We start from the raw sequence: 21,359 nt of genomic DNA on the forward strand, positions 1-21,359 counted from the left end.
AGTGGTGCAAGCACCCACTCTGGATACCTTTTAAGAAATACTTGGATGCTTATCTTGCTGGGGTGATTGGACCCCAGCGGACTTCCTGCCCCTTAGGCAGGGGGTTGGACCCAGTGATCTCGCAAGGTCCCTTCTAGCCCTAATGTCTATGAAATTTATGATTTAAGGCTGATCTGTGGGGCACTTCTAACCTGGAGGGGAGCCATAGCCTATTCACTCCTTGGCATCTCTCCTGAGACTGTATCAGTTGTGTTGGTGACTTTTGTGGTGCCCACCAGCATCACCAAGCAGAAACGGGATAGTAACATTTCCCTGGGTAGGATTTGCCCTGGTGAGGTAGAGGCTGAAGTCTCCACATCCCTTTTTCAGTTCTGCAAGATAGAACTGAATAAAAACAGGACCATACTCAGGTTAATTTAAACCATAGTGTTTCAAATGTACATTGAAAATAGAGAGGCCATCCAGTTTGCATCTCCATATCTGTTTGGCAACCATGGTTTCAGTTAGATCACTACAGTGGTGTTCTGCTTTCTATGTTGGAGATGCTTCTATTATCAAGAGTGAATCTGTGTTGCTTTTAATGCAGTTGGTAACTGAAGGCACCAAATGCAATTTCCCCTCCTCGTACCCTCTCAGGTTCAGCAAGGAAGGACAGGAAATGCAGAGAAGGAAGTGGAGAACAGCATCATCAAAACAGAATTCAAAACCGACTTTGTGGCTCTCGTGGGAGGGCGCATGAAGGCTGGGCCTCCCCCAAACAGGTGAGGACATTTCCAGGCACCATTTCAGAGCCAGCAGCTATCATGTATTGCACACTGGACAAGTTGGGATTCAGCTGGTTCACCTCTGAATTTTTCTCTCGTGCAGACCTTGCTCAGAATTGGCCATGTTTCTGGGAATGCTTGTTTCAGTTCCTTACCCAGTTGGCATCCTCACTGTAGCGCTCTGGGTGGGTCCAGCCTGTTGCTTAGTTCAGGCATTCTAGCTTGCCTGTGCTAGGGGAGGGATGAAATAAGACGCGTCCCTCCTTTTTAGTTTTTGGGTTGTTGCCTCATCATCATAGGCCTGATCCAATTCCCTTTTAGCTGGCCTTTGCAATGCCTTGCTCACAGATGGGTCCAGTGCTTGGCAACCGCCAAATGGAACTGCTTGATCTCAGAACTGCTTGCTGAACAATTAGTATGAGATCAGCTGGACACTTGGTGATTTTTTTTTTTCCTGAGGAAATGGTCCAAGGAGGGTGGACAGTGTTTAATGCTGATCCTGGTTGGCAGCCTGTGCTGGGCAAGTCACCTTACTGGCAGTATGAAACTGACTGTTTTCTGTAAGGAGTTTGGGAAGCTTGGTTATGTGAAAGCAAATGAAGTTTTTGCTCCATGTTATCCAGGACTTTGCACAATTCTGTCTACATCCAGGGACAAATCCAGTACTCTCATCCCACCCTTTACAATAAGGATTTCATCACACCTGGAGAGAGTGCTTCAAGGGCCAAATCTAGATCATTCAAACAAAAGCCTTTAATATCTACCCCTTTCCATTTAAGCGGTTCACTTACTTTTTCATGCTTCTTAACAGTGAAATAAGACCTGTCAGTTCTGTTTTTTCTTGCTCACATGTGATACCCTTCTGCTGAGCTTTTCCAAAGTCTTTACAATCCAGAGTAACCTGCTCCTACAAAGATTGCTCCCTAGCATGGCAAATATGCAACAGGGGGAGATTAGGTTCAGGAGCAGCAATGGACCTGTGCTTCTTCCTTGTCTGTCTCTTTCACCAGTTTAGAGTCTGGTCCCCTGTTTCTGTGCAGAGACACTTTATTGTGGGGCCCAGCAGAGCTCTCACAGTAGTATCCTTTCTATGGAAGGAGCACTAGGCCCAGGGATGGAGAGACAAATCTGTCTGAGGATCAGAGCTGTCACTAAAATAGCCGTGGGCCCTAAGGTGTCTGCAGCTCTTGGGGAGTCGGTTATGAAGTAGTGCAGAGTCTGAGATGCCTCTGAACCAAGGGCTTTGGGTGATTAAGCACTTGCCACTCTTGTTGGGTTTGATCCTGTATCCCCTGCAGTAGTTCCATTGACATCTGCTGAATAAACAGCGTTTTGAAACACTCGGGGTATTCATGGTCTTAGCAGCTCTGTGGCAGTAGTGTGTGCAATACCTCTTGATCATGTGCTGCTGATGATTTAAGGAAACCAGGTCATTCCCAGCAAGCAGAACTCGGTTTATGCTTGTGTGAAACTGCCACTTCTAATGTTTTTGTGGAATCTTAGAAGAGATGTACCTATTTTGTACCAGGAAGCTGGGTGGGACGATCGACGTGATTGGTGGACAGGCAGGTACAATTAGGAGAGTAGAAGGAAGACGTCGTGATAAACATGCCTCGGAGGAAAATCCCATCCAGGTAAATGGTTTGGATCTGTCTTCACAAACGTTTGATGTTGCATGTGCTTCAGTGAACTCTCGGCAACTGTCTGTCCCATAAGTGCTGGACTTGGTCCCTCAGTGTGGGATGAAGGATGTCTATAACATAACAGACAGTCAGTCCAGACATTCGGTGATAATTTGGTCATTCCCCTGGGGTGTGGGACCATCTCCTAGGGGAACGGGTTTGAACCTAGCTTGGCTCTCATCACAGGCTGGAATTTGTGTTAGAGAAGATGTCTGTGTCAGGGTATTCCTTTGCATACTGGCCTGGTGCCATCTCCCCCAGAGTAAAGGATAAAATGCTGAGAGAGTCTCCTGATTTTTTTATTATTATTTTTAATTATTTATTTATTTATTTATTTTTAATCCCTTCTGTATAATGCTGGGGTTGCAGGCCACAGGACATGCACCAGCAGCACATGTCAGTGTGTTAGAATTGCAAGTTATCTGTTTTGTTTTCATGTTAAGGTCCTTGGAGATCATGGAAATAAGCCACAACCCCCGCAGCAGCCCCAGCAACCATCACAGCCCCAGCAGCCACCCCAGCAGCAGCCATTTGCACCACCAGCGGGCCCTCCGCCACCTCCACTTGCTGGACCACCTCCACCACACTTTCTGCACCCTCCTCCTCCAGTTACTTCTGTCCCTCCACCTCTGCACCCTCCAGGTAGGTATTTTCATGTGGCGGTCTTGCTCATCCTGTTGTCTCTGGGGGCATTCAGTTTGCAGTTTAGGGAAACCAAAGGGCTCCCCAGTATTATTAATGGTTGTAGCAGGTCACTGAAGTTTGATTTTTTAGATGGAGGTGCCATGTATGATTGCCTCTCCCAACCTCTACCTCCATGTGCCCAAGATCTGTGTGTTTTTTAATAAGAGCTTCTTTTCCTTGCAGCACTTTGCTTTTTGTGAGTTGCTGATGACACCTGAGCCTTGGATACCAGGGTGGTAGTATATAGGAAAGTGATTAGGATGGGTCTTTGAAGGAACCTGGGAGTGGAGGGATTGCCCTCCTGGATCAGACCAGTGGCCCCTCTATTCTAGGATCCTATCTGATGATAGCTAATGCGAGATACTTCAGAGGGGGGGTGCCAGAACCTCCATGTTGGACAGTCCTGGGGTAATGTGCCTATTGGACCTTTTTTCTTAGTCCAGGTCAGTTAGTGGTTGGATTAGGTCCTGAAGTAGGAGAGCATATGGATTTAATAGACATGAGACGCATCTTTTTGTTGCACTGGAGGTCTCCGAATATTCTTAGAACTTAAATATCCTCAAATTTAAATGGATGTTGGACCTGTACTTTTTTGTGTTTAAGAAAAGTAGTGCAAATGAGGTAACTAGTGGGCTTCTGGCAACTAGTGAATGTCTCCACAGTATCCTTGAGTTGTGCACCCTTAAGTCTTTAGGTGGGTATGGAGACTCCACGATACTTCAAGGTGACATCAACTTAAACTGTGTATCCACCCGAACACTCCACCTGCTGAGGCTGTTAAACCTAGGATGTCAAACATGATGAGATGGGAGGGGAGAGTTATTTTGGTCTAAGTAGGTGACATTTTGCATATGAGCAGTTCCACTGTTTCTTCTTTGTATTGAATCACTTGGCATGCTCTGTATCCCATGACTTTTGCACAGCAGGGAGAGATGCTTTGATGGTAAAAGTGTACTCATAAAGCTGCTCATATTGGCAGGAGAAGCTGGGTATTTGCAGAAGCTGAAACTATTTTAAATTCACTTTTAGAATACGAGTCCATTTCCAATCCATATAATGCATGTGGTCAGGATAAACCTGTATACTTCCCACCTAACTTTAAAAGGCGACTGGTTGGAGGAAGGGATCACAGGGTACTACTTGGAATAGGCCTCTGGACTTTGGAAGGCTTAGGTTCGACACTCAGGGCTCTTGATGCATGGTGTTTCCATCTCTAAAAGATTATGCAGGGAGACTTAACATTAATGTTTTGAGAACTTTGAGCTGGAGATGGGCAACTTGGGAGAGGAGAATCAGTTCAGTGCATGTCGTATCTTTTTACAAGTGGGCCTGTTGAGAAGACTGATGACTGACTGTGGCTGACTATAAGCTGTAGTCTGTCTTATCCAGGGTAGCAGAAGCACAACATAAGCTTTGGAGCACAAGTTCATGTTACACACGTACTTTTTCTCCAGACACAAAAAATCCTTTCTCAAAAAAAAAAAAACAAAACCCTGCCACTCCTGGTTCTTCTGTTGTGTGTTGATGCAGGCCCAGATTAGATCTCCTGAAAAACTATTTACTCTGAACAGCCAGTTTCATTCATTTTTTCTTTTGACCCAGTGTTTCACGAACCAGTCTCCTAGAGGAAAGCCAAGTCATCTTTAAATGCTGGTGCCTTTTCACCAGCAGGTGTGCAAGACCACTAGTTTTTAGTCAGTCTTCTACATTTTAAGGAGAAGGTTAGGGCCAGATGATCCAAAATTGCAGCAAGGTAATTGAAAGCTGCAAGTTCCAGTTCCGATTCCTTTCTTCCCTCCCATGTGTGCCTGCTTCTTTCAACTGACCTTTCCTTTTATAAACCAAGCAGTCTGCTTCTGATTCCTACCCTGTCAGCACCTTTGAGGCATGAACTACTCTGCATTTCTGTTCCCTGAATCTCCTTGCTCAGGTTCCTGCCCCACCTTGGGAGGGGTGGAAGAAAAGAAGTGCTGTCTGGCTTACAGGGTGATCATTCTAACAGAAGATAGATCCTTGAAGGAATCCACCATTGCTGTCAGATAACAGCCTCCTGCTGCTGCAGAAATGCCCTGGATTCTAGGAGAGGGTTCTGGTTTTCCCTCTTATTCAAACCAAACCAAACCAAGGATGTTATTTTTTCAAAGCAAAAGAAGCTGATTCTGTGGTGCTGTTGGTGACCATGACTTGTTGCCCCAAGCATTTGATTGGTTTGTTGGATGTTACCCAAACACACCATGCTGGAGAAGTGGTAGGTGCTTACAAACTGCTGCCAATCACCAGTATAGATGTCTTGATGCCTAGCAAAACTAGAGCATGATAGTAGAAGAAATGAGGAGCTTTGACAAACACCGAGGCCACTTTTCTTGTCCCTGCAGTTTGTCGGTGGGATGTATGCTGTCAGTTTTGGATTCCTTTAACTAGGCACAGAAATATCAGCCATCTCCTGAAACACTTCCCCTCCCCTTCATCAGCTGCTAGCAAATCTGTCTCTCTTCCCCTTGAACGTGAGCCTTGCCATGGTGATCAATGTCTTTTTCACTTTGGGCTGGAATGCTGCCATGCTGCCAGCTGAAAGCAAAGAGCTTTGTGGGGTTTTACGCGGTCTAACATGGAAGCTGGTCCTCTGACAGGAAGAAGTCGGCAAAAGTACATTGAACTAATACTGCACTCTCTTCACTGGCTCCTTATTGTGAAGGTCCAGAGTAAATACACTTTCAGGACATCTAATCCATAGGGACACATTGCTCCTGTGTGCTGATGAATAATGGACAACCTTATAGCCTGCTTGGTCTCCTTTTAGCGCTTGATTCTGTGATAGCTAAGAAGAGGAAGGGAACATTTTGACAGACTTTGCTCGTATATGCCTGGCCTCGGCAGAAGGATGCCAGTGAGCTGGGCTCTAACCTTGGGTTCATTAAGGATGTGCTTTTCTTATTGTCTTCACTAGGTTTGTTTTCTTGTCTCCATAGGTTTACCACCACCAGGTCCCATTCCAGGTAGGCTCTTGATTTGCTTAGTTTTAAGTGGCAGTGATTCTTATGAACGCACATAAACGTCCGGCCTTGAGCCCTCAGTTTAGTATGAAATGGAGCGAAGCTGAGGCCTGTTGTGCTCAGTCAGGCTTAGCCTTATAAATGCTGAAAAGCCTTGCCATCTTGGACCACTCCAGCTGCTTCAGTAATATTGCCTGTGGTGACTTAAAACAGTCTTTTTTTGTCTCTGAAGACTTTCTCAGAAATAGAACTGGAGAATGTTAACACAGGAGTCCTTTGCCAGTCAAGTTTTGAGAGACCTAACCTCTTGTCACTGCAGGATCTTGCATAGGGACAAGTCTCCTGCCTTAAGTGACAGATGGATGCATCCTGTAAGATTTTTGCAGAGTATGGAGAATGAGGTGCAGCCACAGCCATTCTCATTGGACATCCTCTCTCCCTTGATGGGCAGAGCTGGTGAATGTTAATGAGCAAATGAAACAAATGGAAACCTTGCAATCTGGAACACTCCCAAACTGAGAGTAAGTTCAGAACCGGATAACTTCTCATTGTATGCTTGTTTCATTGCAGTCTTGCTGCAAGTCTGGTTCTTTTTCTCTTATTGAATCAACCTCACTTGTAGTGAGCTTGGATCTAGCAAAACTCACCTGTAGCAAAACCAAGTGCAGATCCCAGCCTGTTTCAGGAGCCCGCACTTGCCCCGTGCAGTTCTGGTTTATTTAGATTGCAGCTACGTTCTGGAAATAAAGGAGGTGAGGTTTATCTTGGTTGAAGGGGCTGCTACAGCAGCTAATTAGACTGAAAAGGGAAAATGCATGGAAAATACCCAGTGAGAATTTTCAGCTCTGTTGTAGTTAGAGAAAGGTGCATGACACATACCTGTAGTCATCGGCCTTTTTGCTCAACAATAGTAAGTGCTCCTGAACAAGTGTCACAAGCATTATTACTTGCTCTGATTTGTATCTTTCAAAAAAAAAAGCAATTTTCCAGAAAAGGAGAATACTGACTTAAAATGTCAGATTGCTTTCTTTAAACGTGATTTTTAAACAGTTGGCAGAGGAATTTCTGAGCTGCTTCAAGCCAACATTTTACTCATCAATGGCAATGACGTCATGTTAGCAGCCTATAATTTTGTTACACAAAACTATGGGTAATGCTTTCAAGAGCACATAGGGCACCATTTTCAGAAGTGACTTAGCTACTTGGAAGTTCTACGTGACTTAATTTTCTAAATTACTCTGGTTTTGAAAATGTTGTCTCCATCTCTCAAGTTGCCTGTTCTTGTAACTGAAATTTGGCTGCTTTTTCAGGTGGAAAGCAGTCCTAGGGCCCTCAAAAATCCCACCTCTGAGTTCAGTTAGTGCTATACCCTACCATGTTTTCTGCCTCCTTGCAGGGTAGTTCTGCTTAAAAAGAAACTTTTTTCCCCAGTGAACATAATAGGCTTCCCTGCTGTGTTGAGCTCAGTGTACAACTAAACCATCCTTCCAGTTGTAATCAGCTGGCATCCTGATAGTCAAGCTCTTTGTTTCTCTGTTTTCATTGTGACTTGAAGGGTTAATGGAGGGGAAAATCTGAGTCTTAATTTTTTGTTGATGCCAAATGAGCCAGGATTTAAGTTAATTCATACTCCTGTAGCTGTGGTGGTTCTGTAGGGCTACTAGAAGTAAGAACAGTAGAAGTTTTAATTCTGGTAAAGGGATACAGTACTATATACACTCAAACTAGACTAGAGTAAAATGTTGCTGTTTGTGTTGTGCAGTGCAGAACTGTAGTTTCACTGCCTAATTGTGAATGTTAATAAAGTCTTGGCAGCTGACTACGATCTCTTTGTGACCACTTCTGCTTTTATTTGTAGGGTTGTTTCCTCCCCCACTGGCTCCTCCACCAGCCCTCCTCATTCCAACACTCGATGGGTAAGAGAGAATCTTTCCAGGCTTGTTCTATGTAACCAGATGTTGCTTGCTAGAGTGGAGCAAAATTGCAGGGGGCGGGAAGCTTGCTAAGGAAGTAGGATATGTTGCGTTTCTCTTACAGGCTTGAGAGCACTGATGTTAGGAGTTAAGTCTGCTTAACTCCTAACATCAGTGGTAGGATGTGTGGATGCTATCTGTGGTCACATATATCTAGGTATACTAGACAGATGACCGCACAGGTGCAAAGAATGCTGAAGTTTGGGTGTAGAAAAGCTTCCAGACTGGCCCTAAATTGGAAGGAAAAAGTGAAATGACCAGATAGATTAAAGCTATCTGAGAAAGTTAACCTGTTATGGCAAGGCTTGCACCAAGCTTGCTGGTGCCTTTGCATATCCAACTTTGTGGATACATTCAGGATCGTGCCATATTTCTCTAGCATTTTTTGTTAGGAATCTCCACAAACACTTTGTTGCCACTAATTATTTTTCCAGAAGCATTGTTAGATCCACCTTGCAAAGGTCCTAGAGAGAAGCTAATGCACAAAAGCATGAAATGTGTTTATTTATACGCCCAAGCCTATGTACAGATCCAGGAACAGAACTTGAATTGCAGGGCTCTTGGTACTAAGTTTTCATGCCCACATCACATTCTCTTAATGCCCCAGGGAGTCATGTAGGAGATGAAATGATGTAATGTCAGTTGTCTTGCTGCCCTACTATTCCCAGATGATAAAAACAATATGACCTGTTACCGAGGCTTAATAATTCTTACATGAAACGTGCTGAAGGCAAAGTATGGCAATTTTTGCCATGTGTGCTGAAGTATACCATCATGTCTGGCTTTGTGTTCTGGTGCATTGAATTCTCTCTAGTAACTGGTTTCTTGGTTGTCTGCCACCATTTGTTATGATGGAAAACCAGTCCCAACAACACAAGAACCAGAACAAGCAGGTGTCGTCATCCTGTTTCCCTACCCCCAACATGATTAAACCAAAGCAAAACTTTTTCATGGATTCTGAACGGTTTTGGTATCTCAACATTACATTCCATTTTTCCACTTCCATGCTGCCTCCCCCAGTTTGACATGTAAATACTCTTTTGCCTCACTGACTCTTAAAGAAGCAGGTATTTGTACCTTCATGTGAGGTCATTTTTCTTGCATTAGGATGTTGCCAGTGTGGCGGGAGGGTGGGGCTCATGCTGAATAATCTGTGCCCAGGGGAGGATGATGTTAGTCAGGACTTCTGGCCATAGAGCATATCCCCACCCTGGTGGCCTTTTCCTGTCCTTCCCAGCAAGACCTCCAGGTCTGCCCAGCCTCCCCCTGTGGTAACGTCTGATACCCATTATTGAACCAGCATGAAGGAGCCAGTCTGCAGCAGTCAGGAGTGGGGGATATGCTGGTATAGTGATCAAGCTTGGGAAGGAATCACAACTTGGACTTACGTGGGTCCAACCATGTCTATCCTGATGTGCCCTGCATGTTAAGCTAATGGCAGGTACCTGACCTTAGTAACTCATATCCTTGTGCTCTTTCCAAAGTCAGCCAGCCAGCTACAATAACAGACAACCACCTCCGTTTGGCTACAACTCTGCAGGTGAGTACTGGAGCGATGAGTGGATGATATTTTTTGTTTCCCAGTGGACAGTGGTTGGCAGCTTACCCTTCTGCGAGGATGACTTGAATCTATGTTGAGGTGACTTTGGAAAGCCTTGCTGTTACTTAGAAACATCCCAGCTGCATTCAGTGGGTGTTTGACAGTGGGGAAAGCAGGAAGCACTCAAGTTGGTCTTGGACCAGTGATGTTTTCTGAAAGAGTGCCATGTTCTGGGTGTGGTATTGCCCAGGGGAATCCTTACAGTTGCAATTCTCAGCCCTGGTTTAGCTGCTTTTGATGCTGATATCTGTCAGCCATACAGAAATCCCCCTGCACTCTCAGCAGCAGTCCTGGCTCTGTTGGGAAGAGCATGTTTCTCCTCCATAAATCTTTGACTCTGTTGCAAATGTCCCCTCCCCAGCTCTATCCTCCTTTCCCACCTCTTTGCCTATGCATATACTCTGTCTACTTCTGCTCACAAGCATCTGCCTCCTTTTGCCCACCCGTGAAAGAGGCAGGGACAAGGTTTTGGCAGATGTTTGCCAGTGATGCCTGTGCCCTCTCCCATTTCTTCAGTGACCAGCTGTCTTTGGAGGCATTGCCACAGGATTGCAGATGCTGACATCTACCACCTCCTCTGTGTGGGGATGGATTTAGGGACCGGACAGTGTGAGCATTCCTTCAGATAAACTTCTCTTCAGCAACTGGTCTAGTCCAAGGCAGTATCTCAGTGGTGCTCCCAAGCAGCAGGCTAGCACTTAGGTGGCAGACCTCAAGAGAGCTTATTGGTGGGGCTAGGCTCACCACCGAGTCTTCTCTGGTCGATCTTATACTATAAAGGATTCTTTCATTCCAATCCTTACTAATAGGAAACTTCAATTTTCCTGGCAGCAACCACTGATCTTACCATAAGAAAGTTAGGCCTAGTAGGGATGTCTGTGAGTCTCCAAGGCTGAACTGTACCAGGCTGTGGGATTATCAGAAGGGAAGGGCTTCAAATGACCTTTGTTTGTTGTCTGGTTTAGAGTGCTGCAGTGGAGGAAGGGGAATTGAGGGTGTGTTTTTTTTTTTTTTTTCTCAGTGGGGAATGCTACGGTTCCTCTGACTTGGAGCGACTCTCAAAGGGCAAGAGCTGGGGAGCAGTCTGTGTAGCCCCAACTTTAGTATCCTAGGTCGGTGACTGCAGCATCCTCTGCTGATACCTGGCCCAGTGCAGCCATGCTTACGTCATGCCGTACACGGGGAGAGGGGGAAGGCTTCTTGGTAAAGAGGTGGGGTGGATCAGCAGTCACTCGGCGAACCATCCTTTCCTGACTTCCCAGCACCTCTGTGCTACTGGGATGTCTCTCATCCAAAGGGAGACCTAGCCCAAGCCTGCTTAGCTGGCAGGCTCTGACGAATATGTTACCCATATCAGATGCAGAGAAGCACCTTTCCTGGGCTGGGTGGTATCGTTTGGACAAACAGGTTCGCTCTCTTGCTGCAGATTCTGGTTTCATCAGCTATCCGCCCATCTCAACGTCCCACACACCCTGGGTGACAACAGTGGACAAGGGCACAAGCAGTTCCAGCAGCAGCCACTGGGAGTACTCGGGCTCGAGACGTGAGAGGGAAAGGGAGCGTGAACGCGAGAGAGAGCGGGAGAGAGACCGTGACAGGACTCCGACCACAAGTGAATACAACAAGTAAGAGCTATGCTCCATTGGACTCTTCCTGACAGCTTCCCAGCCAGGGGTGAGGCTCTGCCTACTGGGGGCAGGATGGGTGTTACCCTACATGCCACACTGATCATTGCCACTTTAAATAATATGGGACTCCCAACTTGCAGCTCTGATCCTTTCTGGGAATAGGCAAAGGACAAGCCCAGGAGTTGGGACTCCTGGGTTCTTTCCCTTTCAACCTTTAACTCGCAACTTTAATCTTTTCAAGACACTCTGCCTGAGTCTCTTCATCTGTAATAGCATTCAAGTCCAGTTAGGTACCTCCCTGGTAAGGGTCTGTGCAGGTTCTGGAGGTTTTGTGTCAATGCATCCATTGCAGTTCTGTATGCTTAAGATAACACAAGGGAAGAACTACTGTATTTTCTTGAATTTAAGATGAGGTGACCCCTGTCCCTCCTGATTCTGTCAGCATTGGGGGTAGGGGGGGCCTTGTCTTTAAATTCACGCACGAAACAGGGGAAGCAGGCAGGCAGGTGAGGGCCAGAGTTGGGCCCACAGCAGCCTCCTGCCCCTCACCCTGCTGGCCCTATGTAGCTTCACCTCCTGCCCACATTACTGTCAGGCACAACTTAGCTCTAGCTTAGGTTGGAGTCCCTCCTAGGCACCGAGCACATAAAGACTGTGTTCCCTGCACAGTGAAGCCTCAGGCAATACAGCAGTGTTGGCACTGCCTGGCCAGTTGGCACCACCACTGCTGTTGTGTGGCCCACTGAGGGTTGAGCTTCCATGCACTGTGCCTTGGGAGGGGGGCAGAGCCCAAGCAGCATCTGGCAGTAAGGGAGGAAAGAGGCAAAGCCTGCAGGGCGGGGGAGGCAGAGTTGGGGGTGGTAAAGGCTATGGGGAGCTGGGGTTGTGGGGTGCCAGTGGCAGGGAGGACAGGAAGGCTGCAGGGGGCAAAAGTAGGGAAAGGACAGAGGCAAGGGGGCCACGTAACTTTTTTTTTCTCTTCCCCCAGCCACTATCTTCCCTGCTGTAGCAGTGGGAGGGTGAGGAATTTAAGACTGCCCTCTGAGAATTGGATCCTGTACCTGGAAAGTTTGTGGGGGTTTTTTTATAACAAACGTATAAATTATCTGTATGTAGAATCTAACTACTGGGGGATCATCTTTAAATTGAGGGTCAGTTTAGATTTAAGTAAATACAGTACCAAACATAACCCTTACTGCTTAGCAAAATGGGGCCCCACTGTAAAAGCACAGAGGTGAGGAGTGTCGTTCACCATGAATGAGCCATGGAGTAGAAACCCTTATCAATGCCTGGGATTTCTGAGCAGAGGACCAGAACCTGATGTGATTTAAAGGTGGTAGGAGCAGTGTGGCGGGTATGTACCAGCCTTCCTTCGTGTCTGTTAGGGAAAATGAAACCATCAGAGTTCTTTGCAGTCCACTGCTCTACACTCTGCCTCGAGGGCTTTTGTCACGTGACTATCACCAGCAGCATCACTATTCTACCAGGGCTGGGCTCCAAAATGCCAACAGCCATTGGAAACATCACCATAGAGTGTGCTTCTGCCCGAGGGGTGCTGCTTGCCTGGGAACTTCTAGGCCCCTGGGCTCAGCAAACATGGGGACATTTTTCTTGCAACAGACCTTTTTAAAAAAGCTGCAAGCATCTTGGATGGGACAAGAGAAGTGGAAGATACAGATGTGCTGCAGTATGAAAGGTTCCCAATTCCTCAGTTGTTGGCAAGTTTTGGACTGCAGCAGGGCAAGCAGGACAGGGGCAGGAGTTGGATGATCTGCCCAGAGGGCGTGCCAGTATCAGTTTCATGTTCCTAAGTGTATGCGTTGGCCTCTAGGAGCTTGGCATTGAATTTGTTGAGTCCTCTGTAGAGCTACCTCCCAGGTGATAAATCTGCCTTCTGATTCTGTCTGATCACTGATATTTTGGAAGATTGCTTGTCTAACTCATTTCTATCAGTCAAAGGTTCTCAAACTGTGGGATGTGACACCCCCCCTCCTACCCCCCCCCCGGGAGTTGTGAGCAACTTAAAAGGGGGCTGCAAACCTCCCAGGGGGTATATGCAGTGGCGCAGGGAAATGGTGCGTGGTGACAGCACTGAGTGGTGGATGGTGGCGGCAGCTGCTATGTGCAAGCTCCCTGTCCTCCACCACCACCACCCAGCGCTTGCAGTCGCAGTTTCACAAAGTTTGAGAATCTCTGCCATAAGCCTTAAAGCAGCCTTTTGGGATTTGTCTCCCACCATGAGATGTGGGAACTACTTTTTGGACTAGAGGTCAGTGGTTTTTATGGGGGAAAAACAATTGTAAGGCAGGCAGGGAAGCAGGGAACACAGAATGTGTCTGAATTTTTGGATTCCCATGTGCTTTAATTTTATAAAGGGGTGAGTTTCCTTAGGTTGGAGGAAAATCATAGAGGATCAGCTTCTTCTTACCCTGCTCACTAATTAGTTTGCATGCAGGGCTGGATTATGACAAGGTGGGGTCCTAAACTAGGGGTTCCCAACCTTTCTATGCTGTAGCCTGGCAAACTGGACCAGCACTGGCCATAGCCCAGCAAACTGTGTGGACCACTGCGCAGAGCCCTGTGGCCATAGTTTGTAGCTGGAACACAGGTGAAGACACCTCCATCCCCAAGGCAGTGGGGTGGGCCCAAGCCTCAATCACAGCTGCTGTGTGTCCTGTGGAAGGAGTCACAGCCTCTCTGCCTGCCTCTGCGGGGCCACAGCTTGCTGGTCCATGGTCCAGCAGCCAATGCTTAGAGGCCCCTCATAATGTGAGGCCCTAAGCTGCAGCTTTCTTAGCTTGTGCCTAAATCCGGCAGTGCTTGCATAGTTTGTGTTTCTTAAATACTGAGGGTGGTGGGGTGCAAGGGAATAGTTCCATTTTGCTGCAGGAAGAAGCTTTATCATGGGTGTTACTTAAAACAAGGCTGAGCAGTAACACAGTAGAGGCAAGAGTCTACAAATGCACTCCCTTCTGAACAGTGGTGGCACTGTGTATCACAAATTATGTCGCAGAGACCATGAGGCTAAAGGCCTGTGGCCACTGTCTCCTGCCAGATGTCCAGTGCTAATCATTTGTCTTCTGTTGCATGGGTTTTTTTCTAGAAAGCCTGACAAACCATTTTGTTTTGTGACACAGGGCTGAACACACATCTGTGTTGGTATAGTAGGGGCTGTAGCTGGGCTCTGTGTGGCAGAGGAATTGGGATTGTAGCAGGGGGTGGAAGAGGGGTTGGGGCAAAGTGGGAGTGTGAATAGGGAGAGGATACAGTTTATTTCCTGGCTTACAGCATGAATATTGGTTGGAGCGTGAGAGCTTATAGCTCTGAATTCTGTCATCGCGTCCGAGTTCTGACCAGTGAAAAACCTGAAACTCATGGTCGTGTGGTGGCTCTTCTTTTAACTAGGGGTCTGGTTTATGCCAGTGGGAAATGATTCTCAGTTTAGAAGCAATGTAACCCATGGATATTTCCCCCAAGAGAGGGGCGTTTTCTCTTGGAGGAGGGAAACGGCTTGTTGGCAGATATTTCCACCTAGAGATACTTACTAGCATGAGGCCCTTTGAGAATCTGGGGTTTTTATCCGGAGCCATTGATCCCAAACATGCTGTAGAAGGCGGCAGACATGAGCATCAGTGAAGGTCATATCCTCTGCCTTACTGTCCCTTCCTCCGCCCCAAAGTGATGATGAACGATATCGCTACTACAGTCGAGAGCGGAGCTATGACTTTGAGCGGGATTACCGTCGCAGCCGAGACCGCAGCCGGGAGCGGGAGGATCGCCATCGCGAGCGCCGGCACCGAGATAAGGAGGAGAGCAGCAAACACAAGTCTTCAAGACGGTAAGAGTCCTCCTTGGTGGAGCTGCTGGGAGCTGATGTTGGCCCAAGATGGGATGGCTAGGGCTCCGGAGCAGACAAACTCTATCTGTACTAGCACAGACAAGGACACTGTCCAGTGCATTGTGCTCCATCAGTGATGCCCCTGGCCAGAAGTTGGATCTTTCTGTTACAGAGGAGAGCTGCTTTGTTTTTGTAGGCTCTCTGTAGGGGCAACTGATGGGATCTCGGCACTGTCCCAGGTCGCACTGTTTTATTCCCAGTGAGATCTGACCAATAGTGGATTTAGCACCAGAAGCCTCTAAAAAAACGTGTAATGCTTTAGCTATCCTAGGAAAGCATAGCTTTGTTCTGCTAGAAGCTTCAGCCCCAAGATTTGGCTTGGTTGTGCAGAAAATGAAGCTGCCTGAGTTCCCAAATGGGGTGCAATGCATGACTACTGGGCCACTGCCCTAGTCACATGATCAGGGTCCATTCTGAGCTCTGTCATTCTGGGCCTGAACGGACAAAACTCTGACACTGATGTCATTGGTTTGAACATCAATATAAATTCCACCAGGATCCATAGTAGACAGATGAGCTGCTAGTTGGGTTAGTTTTACACAGTAGGTGCTATTATAATGCCTCACAACTAGGTGGCAGGAAGTAGTGAATAATAGCCTACTTGCTTTTGAGCAAATGGCAACCCAAAGATAAGCTGCACATAGGACACATGCACCAGTAGAGTTTGTTTTGTTTTGTTTTACCCTTGATTTCTCCTAGCATAGTTCTGTGCCAGGTTTGAATAAGTATCAGTGCAGGTTATATGTTATACCACCTTTTTTACATGCTGGTATGACATCCTTCGCGATGTTGCTTTTGTGCTTTAGTTTACCTAGTAATACACTGTAGATGAGGATGCCTTAGCATTCATAAAAGTGGCTTCCTAGTTCTAGAGAAACAGGACATCACCTGGTTGTCCAGGCTGTCTGGCCTAGTCTCAGTGGATTCCAGAAGCTATTAGAGGGAGATGCTGGAGAACTTGGCCACAAAGTGCTGGGCAAAGGAAGCCATGTGGAGATTTTTCCTTTGGCCCTCTCTAATGGCAAACAAAAGAAATGCTCCTTTTATCCTTCAGCCCAGAATGCTTGGACAAGACGTGCCCATTAACCCCCATGGTAGAATGCATGGTGGCTTTTAAAAAGTGGCTTGTATTATAATTATTACATTTCAGAGCCTAGTGCTTGAGGTCTCACCTTAGTGCCACTTGTGTTGGGAGGAGGTGTGTGCTGCAGTCCCCCAACTGGCTTTTGGTTGGGTTGCCCCAGTCCTAGAGAAAATCTGACTTGTTTCTTGAAAAAGCCCCTTGTTTATGTTTCCCAAGTATTTAAGAGAAAGGGTAGTTAGATAGTACAAGCTAGGAGGTCTTGGTTCTGGCTGTGCAGATGGTCAGTTCCAGTATGGACAGTACCTTACATTTTGAGGTGTTTGGCAAGCTCATGTCAGTGCCTAGGAAATGCTTTGAGATGCTCAGAGTGGTAGTATTTGGCCATTAACTTGCCAGAAATATTGGTTTGGCTTATGATTATACCATTAATGAAAAAGAAGGTTAGAAACAGATTTACAGCCTGTGGGTTTTCATCCAGGGCTTTAGCAGCTTGGCAAGATGAGCACCTGGGCTGCTAGCCTGGGATGTCAGTTGTAATAAGACATGTCACACCTCATAAACAATGTTTAAATCTCATTTGCCTTCTCCCACAAGTACAACCCTACTGCACTGATGTGACCACTTTGACCCTCACCCAGTAAATCCAAAGAGTTCAGTTTGGGCATGTCTGTACCCCCAGTCCTGGACCAGGGATGCCACAGTGAAGTATGCCATGCCCACCTAGCCATGACTTCTTGTTTTCAGAAGCAGTGCATATCTCGGTAGTGCTGGGCAGATGCCAGCAAGCACATCCCCTCAGGAGCATGGCTTGCCTCCTGCCATTAAGGCAGCTACATTGCATCTATTTCAGGAGGTGGCACATTCGGTGTGGGTGTCCCACACTTCCCTGTGGTGGTCCTTGTGCTGAGAGAGATGTTTCCATTGTGTTCTGTATTTCAAACCTGCCTATAGAGACACTTGAAGTAGGAAAGAACCACCCCAACCCTATTTCCTGCAGACTAAGAGGCAAAGCTCAGTCCTGGTGCAAAGCCAGGTTTACCTCCTTAGTAGGCTGAGGTAGAAATGGGACCTTTCATCTCTAGGAAGGAAATGCATCTGGGCAGCAAGATTAGTTTTTCCTTTTCAGTCTGAGATAAAATATCATAGGTAGATTTTTTCCATGGGGTCTTAAACCTTTTAACTTTGCGGACTGACCACTAAGCAGGAGTAGCGCACAGTATGCACTCTCTCTGTTTCCAGTAATTACTACCAGCTCCAGCAAGAGGAGGAAAGCCAAATTAGTCCTAATGGAAACTTCTATAAACCACTCCTTCTTCAGTCTCCTTCAAACACATGGTACTGGCCCATTATGTGATGGTGCAGCGTGGCATAATAGATGCTGTTACCCATGTAGGGTGAGCTGCATAACCTATCCCCAGTTCTGACACTCATGAGTAATTAAACCACCCCAAACAAGGGGTGGGAGAAGTTTTGGCACATGGTGAAAGGGGGGTGTACAATCTTTCCTATTTTATTCCAGATTTCACACACGCCACCCATACTGGTACCTCTGGAATTTATTTTAGTCTTTTTCTGTGGCAATCAACTTGTCCCTGGTTTCTTCACCTTCCCTTTTTTTCATTCCCACTACAGTAAGCAGCATGAGAGCGAAGAGGGTGAAAGTCACCGGCGCCACAAGCACAAAAAGAACAAGCGTAGCAAAGAGGAGAAGGAGACCAGTGAAGATGGTGTCCCAGAGGGGGACGAACAGGATGCCAAGGAGTAGAAGACCCACGGCCGGCCGTCGGGAGGGACTTGCTCCTCTGTCACCAGTGTGGTGTCTGCATTGTTTTTTACTATATTCCGAGGGAAACAGCGAGGACTCTCGCCAGCTATTGAAGCATGTCATGACAACTCGAGCCTACGGGATGCACATGCAGTTAGACTTTTTTGATATGGGACAAAAGTACGGCAGTAATAGCATACGAAGCACTGAGCTACTCTACTTGTCAATGTTCTTTCATCGTATCAGATCCTATGGTTTCTGATGGAAGATGGCTTCAGCTGAAACTAATGCATTTATGTGATAGGCTTTTTTCTTTTCTTGCAACCATCGTTCCTTTTTTAAGAAGTAGGACAGTAACTGCAACTTGAAACTTCTTGTCCAAAGAAAAGTGTGATTTTTAGGTCCTCTTGAGAGTCAGCTTAGAGTCTGGCTTCTATTAGTAAAGTCCCATCCCCCAAGTCAATTTCTTTATAGCTACTAAAGTATCTATAATTTCTTTGTGGCAGGATTGGCAGCATGCGGGGAGGAACTACTTCACTGGTTGGTTAGTTTGAACCTGCTTTTGTCTAATGGCTCTTAAAAGCTGTTAGGTGCGTTTACAAAGGGCATTCAAAGACTTCAAATCCAGCTTCTTTTTTCTTTTTTTCAAGTCCATTGCAAGCCTAGTTCTACCATGTCACACCTGTAAATGGGAAGTCCCATTCTGTGGAAGACTGTAGTGAGAGCATGAGTTTCTTTTTGATTAGAATTGATTAACTTCACCTATTTTTTTTTTTTTTTGTGGGGGGGGGAGAGGGGTAACAATTTAAGATGACTTATCTAGCACGTTAGGGAACATGAAGCCTTATCCAGCAGTTTGCCATTGTTGGATTGGCTTGCATATATTCAGACATCACCAACACTCCTGTGCAATGTATCTTCCCCCTCCTCCCCGCACCATAGATTTCAGAATAAATGCAGTCAAATTCCACATTTGGTTTTGATTTAGTTTTTTGGGGGTCTTTTTAAATAGAAAAAAATTTCAGTGGAAAAGGGGTGGGACTCTGGGGGTTTTTTGGTACATCTTATTAAACTGAACACTGCATTTCTGTTTGTGTGAATTGCAGGCATTTCATTTTTAAGTACCTTCCATTTGTATTGACTGTTATTTAAAAGTGTCTACAATCCCTTCCTCAAAATAAGCTAGTTCTGAAATTTTACATTTTTTTTGTATCGTATTCATGCAAGTCTGAGTACTGTGCAAAGCTTACAACCTTTGAAACGTGAGCCAGTAGAGCATTGTGATATTGGTTTATATACTATGACCATGCATTTGATGGGTCAATAAGTACAAAACCTACAAGGAGGAGAATAAAGCAATTTTTTGGTAAATGTGACCTTTAAAACTTTCTTAAATATATTCTCATTGTCTTGAAGCAGCAGAGGCCTTGCATGCAATGAATTCTGAGACCACGATCCAAGGGGAAAGGCTAAAACCACATTTCACTGTTTTGTTTTGTTGTTTCATCTTTTTTAGTGCCCTATGCAGCCATTTCTTTAGCAGACCAATTTGTTTGATATTTTTACCAGGAGCCAGACTATGGCAATAGTGACCAGCTGTTCTGACGATGTCGGCAAAGATTTGGCATCTGTTCAGTTAAGGTAATAGGGCCATAAATATTATTGTGGTTGGCTCCTCTGGCAAGGCAGGCCAGGACATGGCTGAGAGAGAACATAGGGAAAGCTTTTTTTCCAGTAGCATTATTCCTGACTAAAATAAGCGTTTTGTTTTCCAGCCATGTTCGTGAGCCCAAAAGGAATTTGCTTTTGGAACAAGGAATTAAAGTGGGGATGGAGGGCAAGTTTAGAAGGATCAAAGAAGGATTCACAATGTCTTACATGCATTGAAGTTTGCATCGTCCGGGAATACCTGAAAACTATGTTTTAGCAACCAGTGCTGCAGACCTGATTGTGTACACCCTTCAGTTCTCAAATCTCAGCTGGGGGGTGGGGGGGTTCCAAGTTGCTCGCTCCCTCAAACAGCTTTGACATTTTACAGCTCTGTTTGTTTGATTTGTTTCTCATAATACTGTATCTGACAGATAGCACTCACATCTCCTATCCCATGGCTCAAGACCCCAGGCCACATCCTTGCACTCGCTAGTGGAAATAAGGCTGAAATCTTACCCTGGTTTCAGAATCTTCCTTTAGCTGTCATCACACCCTCCTGTCCCTGTGTTCAGACTGCAGTGACTCTTTGGGGATGAGTGGGCTGCTATGATTTACAGGGGTCTGGCCCACTTTTTCCCCTCACCTTCCTGCAGGTGCAGGTCATGTCTGTATACGTGCTGAATTCCTTTTCCACACACCTACTTCATCATGGTTACTTAGTATACAGGGGAAGAGATATGAAATCTTGTTACAGCACCAGTCTTTGCACTCCTGTATCTTGATCTTTCCTGCCTGCTTTTAGCTGTTGCTATTAGTGGATCTACAGTATCGGTTGGCAATGAGAGGCAGAACAAATAGATTAGCTTATATTTGTCTTATCTGTAATAACTTGGCAATGGGGAAGGAAAATCTGGCTTATAGCTGGAGGATACTTTACTGGAGAAATGTTTTGCTACAAGTGAGCTATTTGTTCATAAGCAGTTTGCACCTGTTTTTACAAACATTTTCTAGAAATTGTCAGAGCTTTGACCAGCTTTAGCTGGATGCAGTCCCGGTGCCAGGGACAATCCTATTGTGAAACTGGTATAAGGTAATTGTTGGGTCCATTATATACAACTAGGTGTATAGCACATACAGGACTAAGTACATACCGTAAGCAAAAGGATGAGTTTAACACTTGAAAGTGGATACGTATACACATTCTTATAGCTTCATAGATGGTTGGGTTGGAAGGGACCTTAGCAGATAATCGAGTCCAAGCCCCTGCCCTGAGCAGGAAAGAGCGCTGGAGTAAGACAACCTCAGCCAGGTGCATGTCTAACCTCTTAAAGACCCCTATGGTAGGGGAGAGCACCACCTCCCTTGGAAGCCCATTCCAGATTCTGGCAACCCTTACCATGAAGAAGTTCTTACTAATGTCTAACTCTTATATCTGCTCTCCAATCAGTTCGTGACTGTTGTTCCTAGTTACTCCAAGGGGTGCCCTGGTAAACAGCATCTCCTATTCCTTGCTCCCCCCCCCCAATTAATTTGTAGGCGGCCACAAAATCACCTCTCAGCCTTCTCTTGTGGAGGCTGAAGAGAGCCAGGGCCCTCAATCTCTCCTCATAGGGCTGTGCCTGCAAGTCCCTAACCATA

The 21,359-nt window shown here is 46.0% G+C and overlaps 1 protein-coding gene and 1 long non-coding RNA gene across 3 annotated transcripts in view; one reads left to right on the forward strand and one right to left on the reverse strand.

Annotated features, from left to right (window-relative positions):
* Nucleotides 1–19,041, forward strand: part of LOC109313683 (pre-mRNA 3'-end-processing factor FIP1-like) — a 40,961-nt gene extending 21,920 nt beyond the window's left edge. Inside the window, exons 8-16 of one of the 2 annotated variants that reach the window (XM_019540360.1) lie at nucleotides 637–761; nucleotides 2,293–2,398; nucleotides 2,890–3,088; nucleotides 6,100–6,126; nucleotides 7,982–8,039; nucleotides 9,581–9,636; nucleotides 11,123–11,321; nucleotides 15,004–15,162; nucleotides 17,939–19,041. In XM_019540360.1, the coding sequence (XP_019395905.1) occupies nucleotides 637–761; nucleotides 2,293–2,398; nucleotides 2,890–3,088; nucleotides 6,100–6,126; nucleotides 7,982–8,039; nucleotides 9,581–9,636; nucleotides 11,123–11,321; nucleotides 15,004–15,162; nucleotides 17,939–18,071 (1,062 nt within the window). In that variant the 3' untranslated portion in view covers nucleotides 18,072–19,041. The remainder of the gene's footprint in view (nucleotides 1–636; nucleotides 762–2,292; nucleotides 2,399–2,889; nucleotides 3,089–6,099; nucleotides 6,127–7,981; nucleotides 8,040–9,580; nucleotides 9,637–11,122; nucleotides 11,322–15,003; nucleotides 15,163–17,938) is intronic. The other variant, XM_019540361.1, reaches the window with a different exon arrangement.
* Nucleotides 18,394–20,376, reverse strand: LOC109313685. The gene is made up of 2 exons (XR_002102120.1): nucleotides 18,834–20,376; nucleotides 18,394–18,702 (listed from the first exon to the last, which is right to left on the reverse strand). It is a non-coding gene; the product is annotated as an uncharacterized LOC109313685 (long non-coding RNA).
* Between the last annotated feature and the right edge of the window lie 983 nt (nucleotides 20,377–21,359).

This window comes from Crocodylus porosus, unplaced genomic scaffold (assembly GCF_001723895.1).
Source record: "Crocodylus porosus isolate Cpor-Errol unplaced genomic scaffold, CroPor_comp1, whole genome shotgun sequence".
Lineage (NCBI taxonomy): Eukaryota > Metazoa > Chordata > Crocodylia > Crocodylidae > Crocodylus > Crocodylus porosus.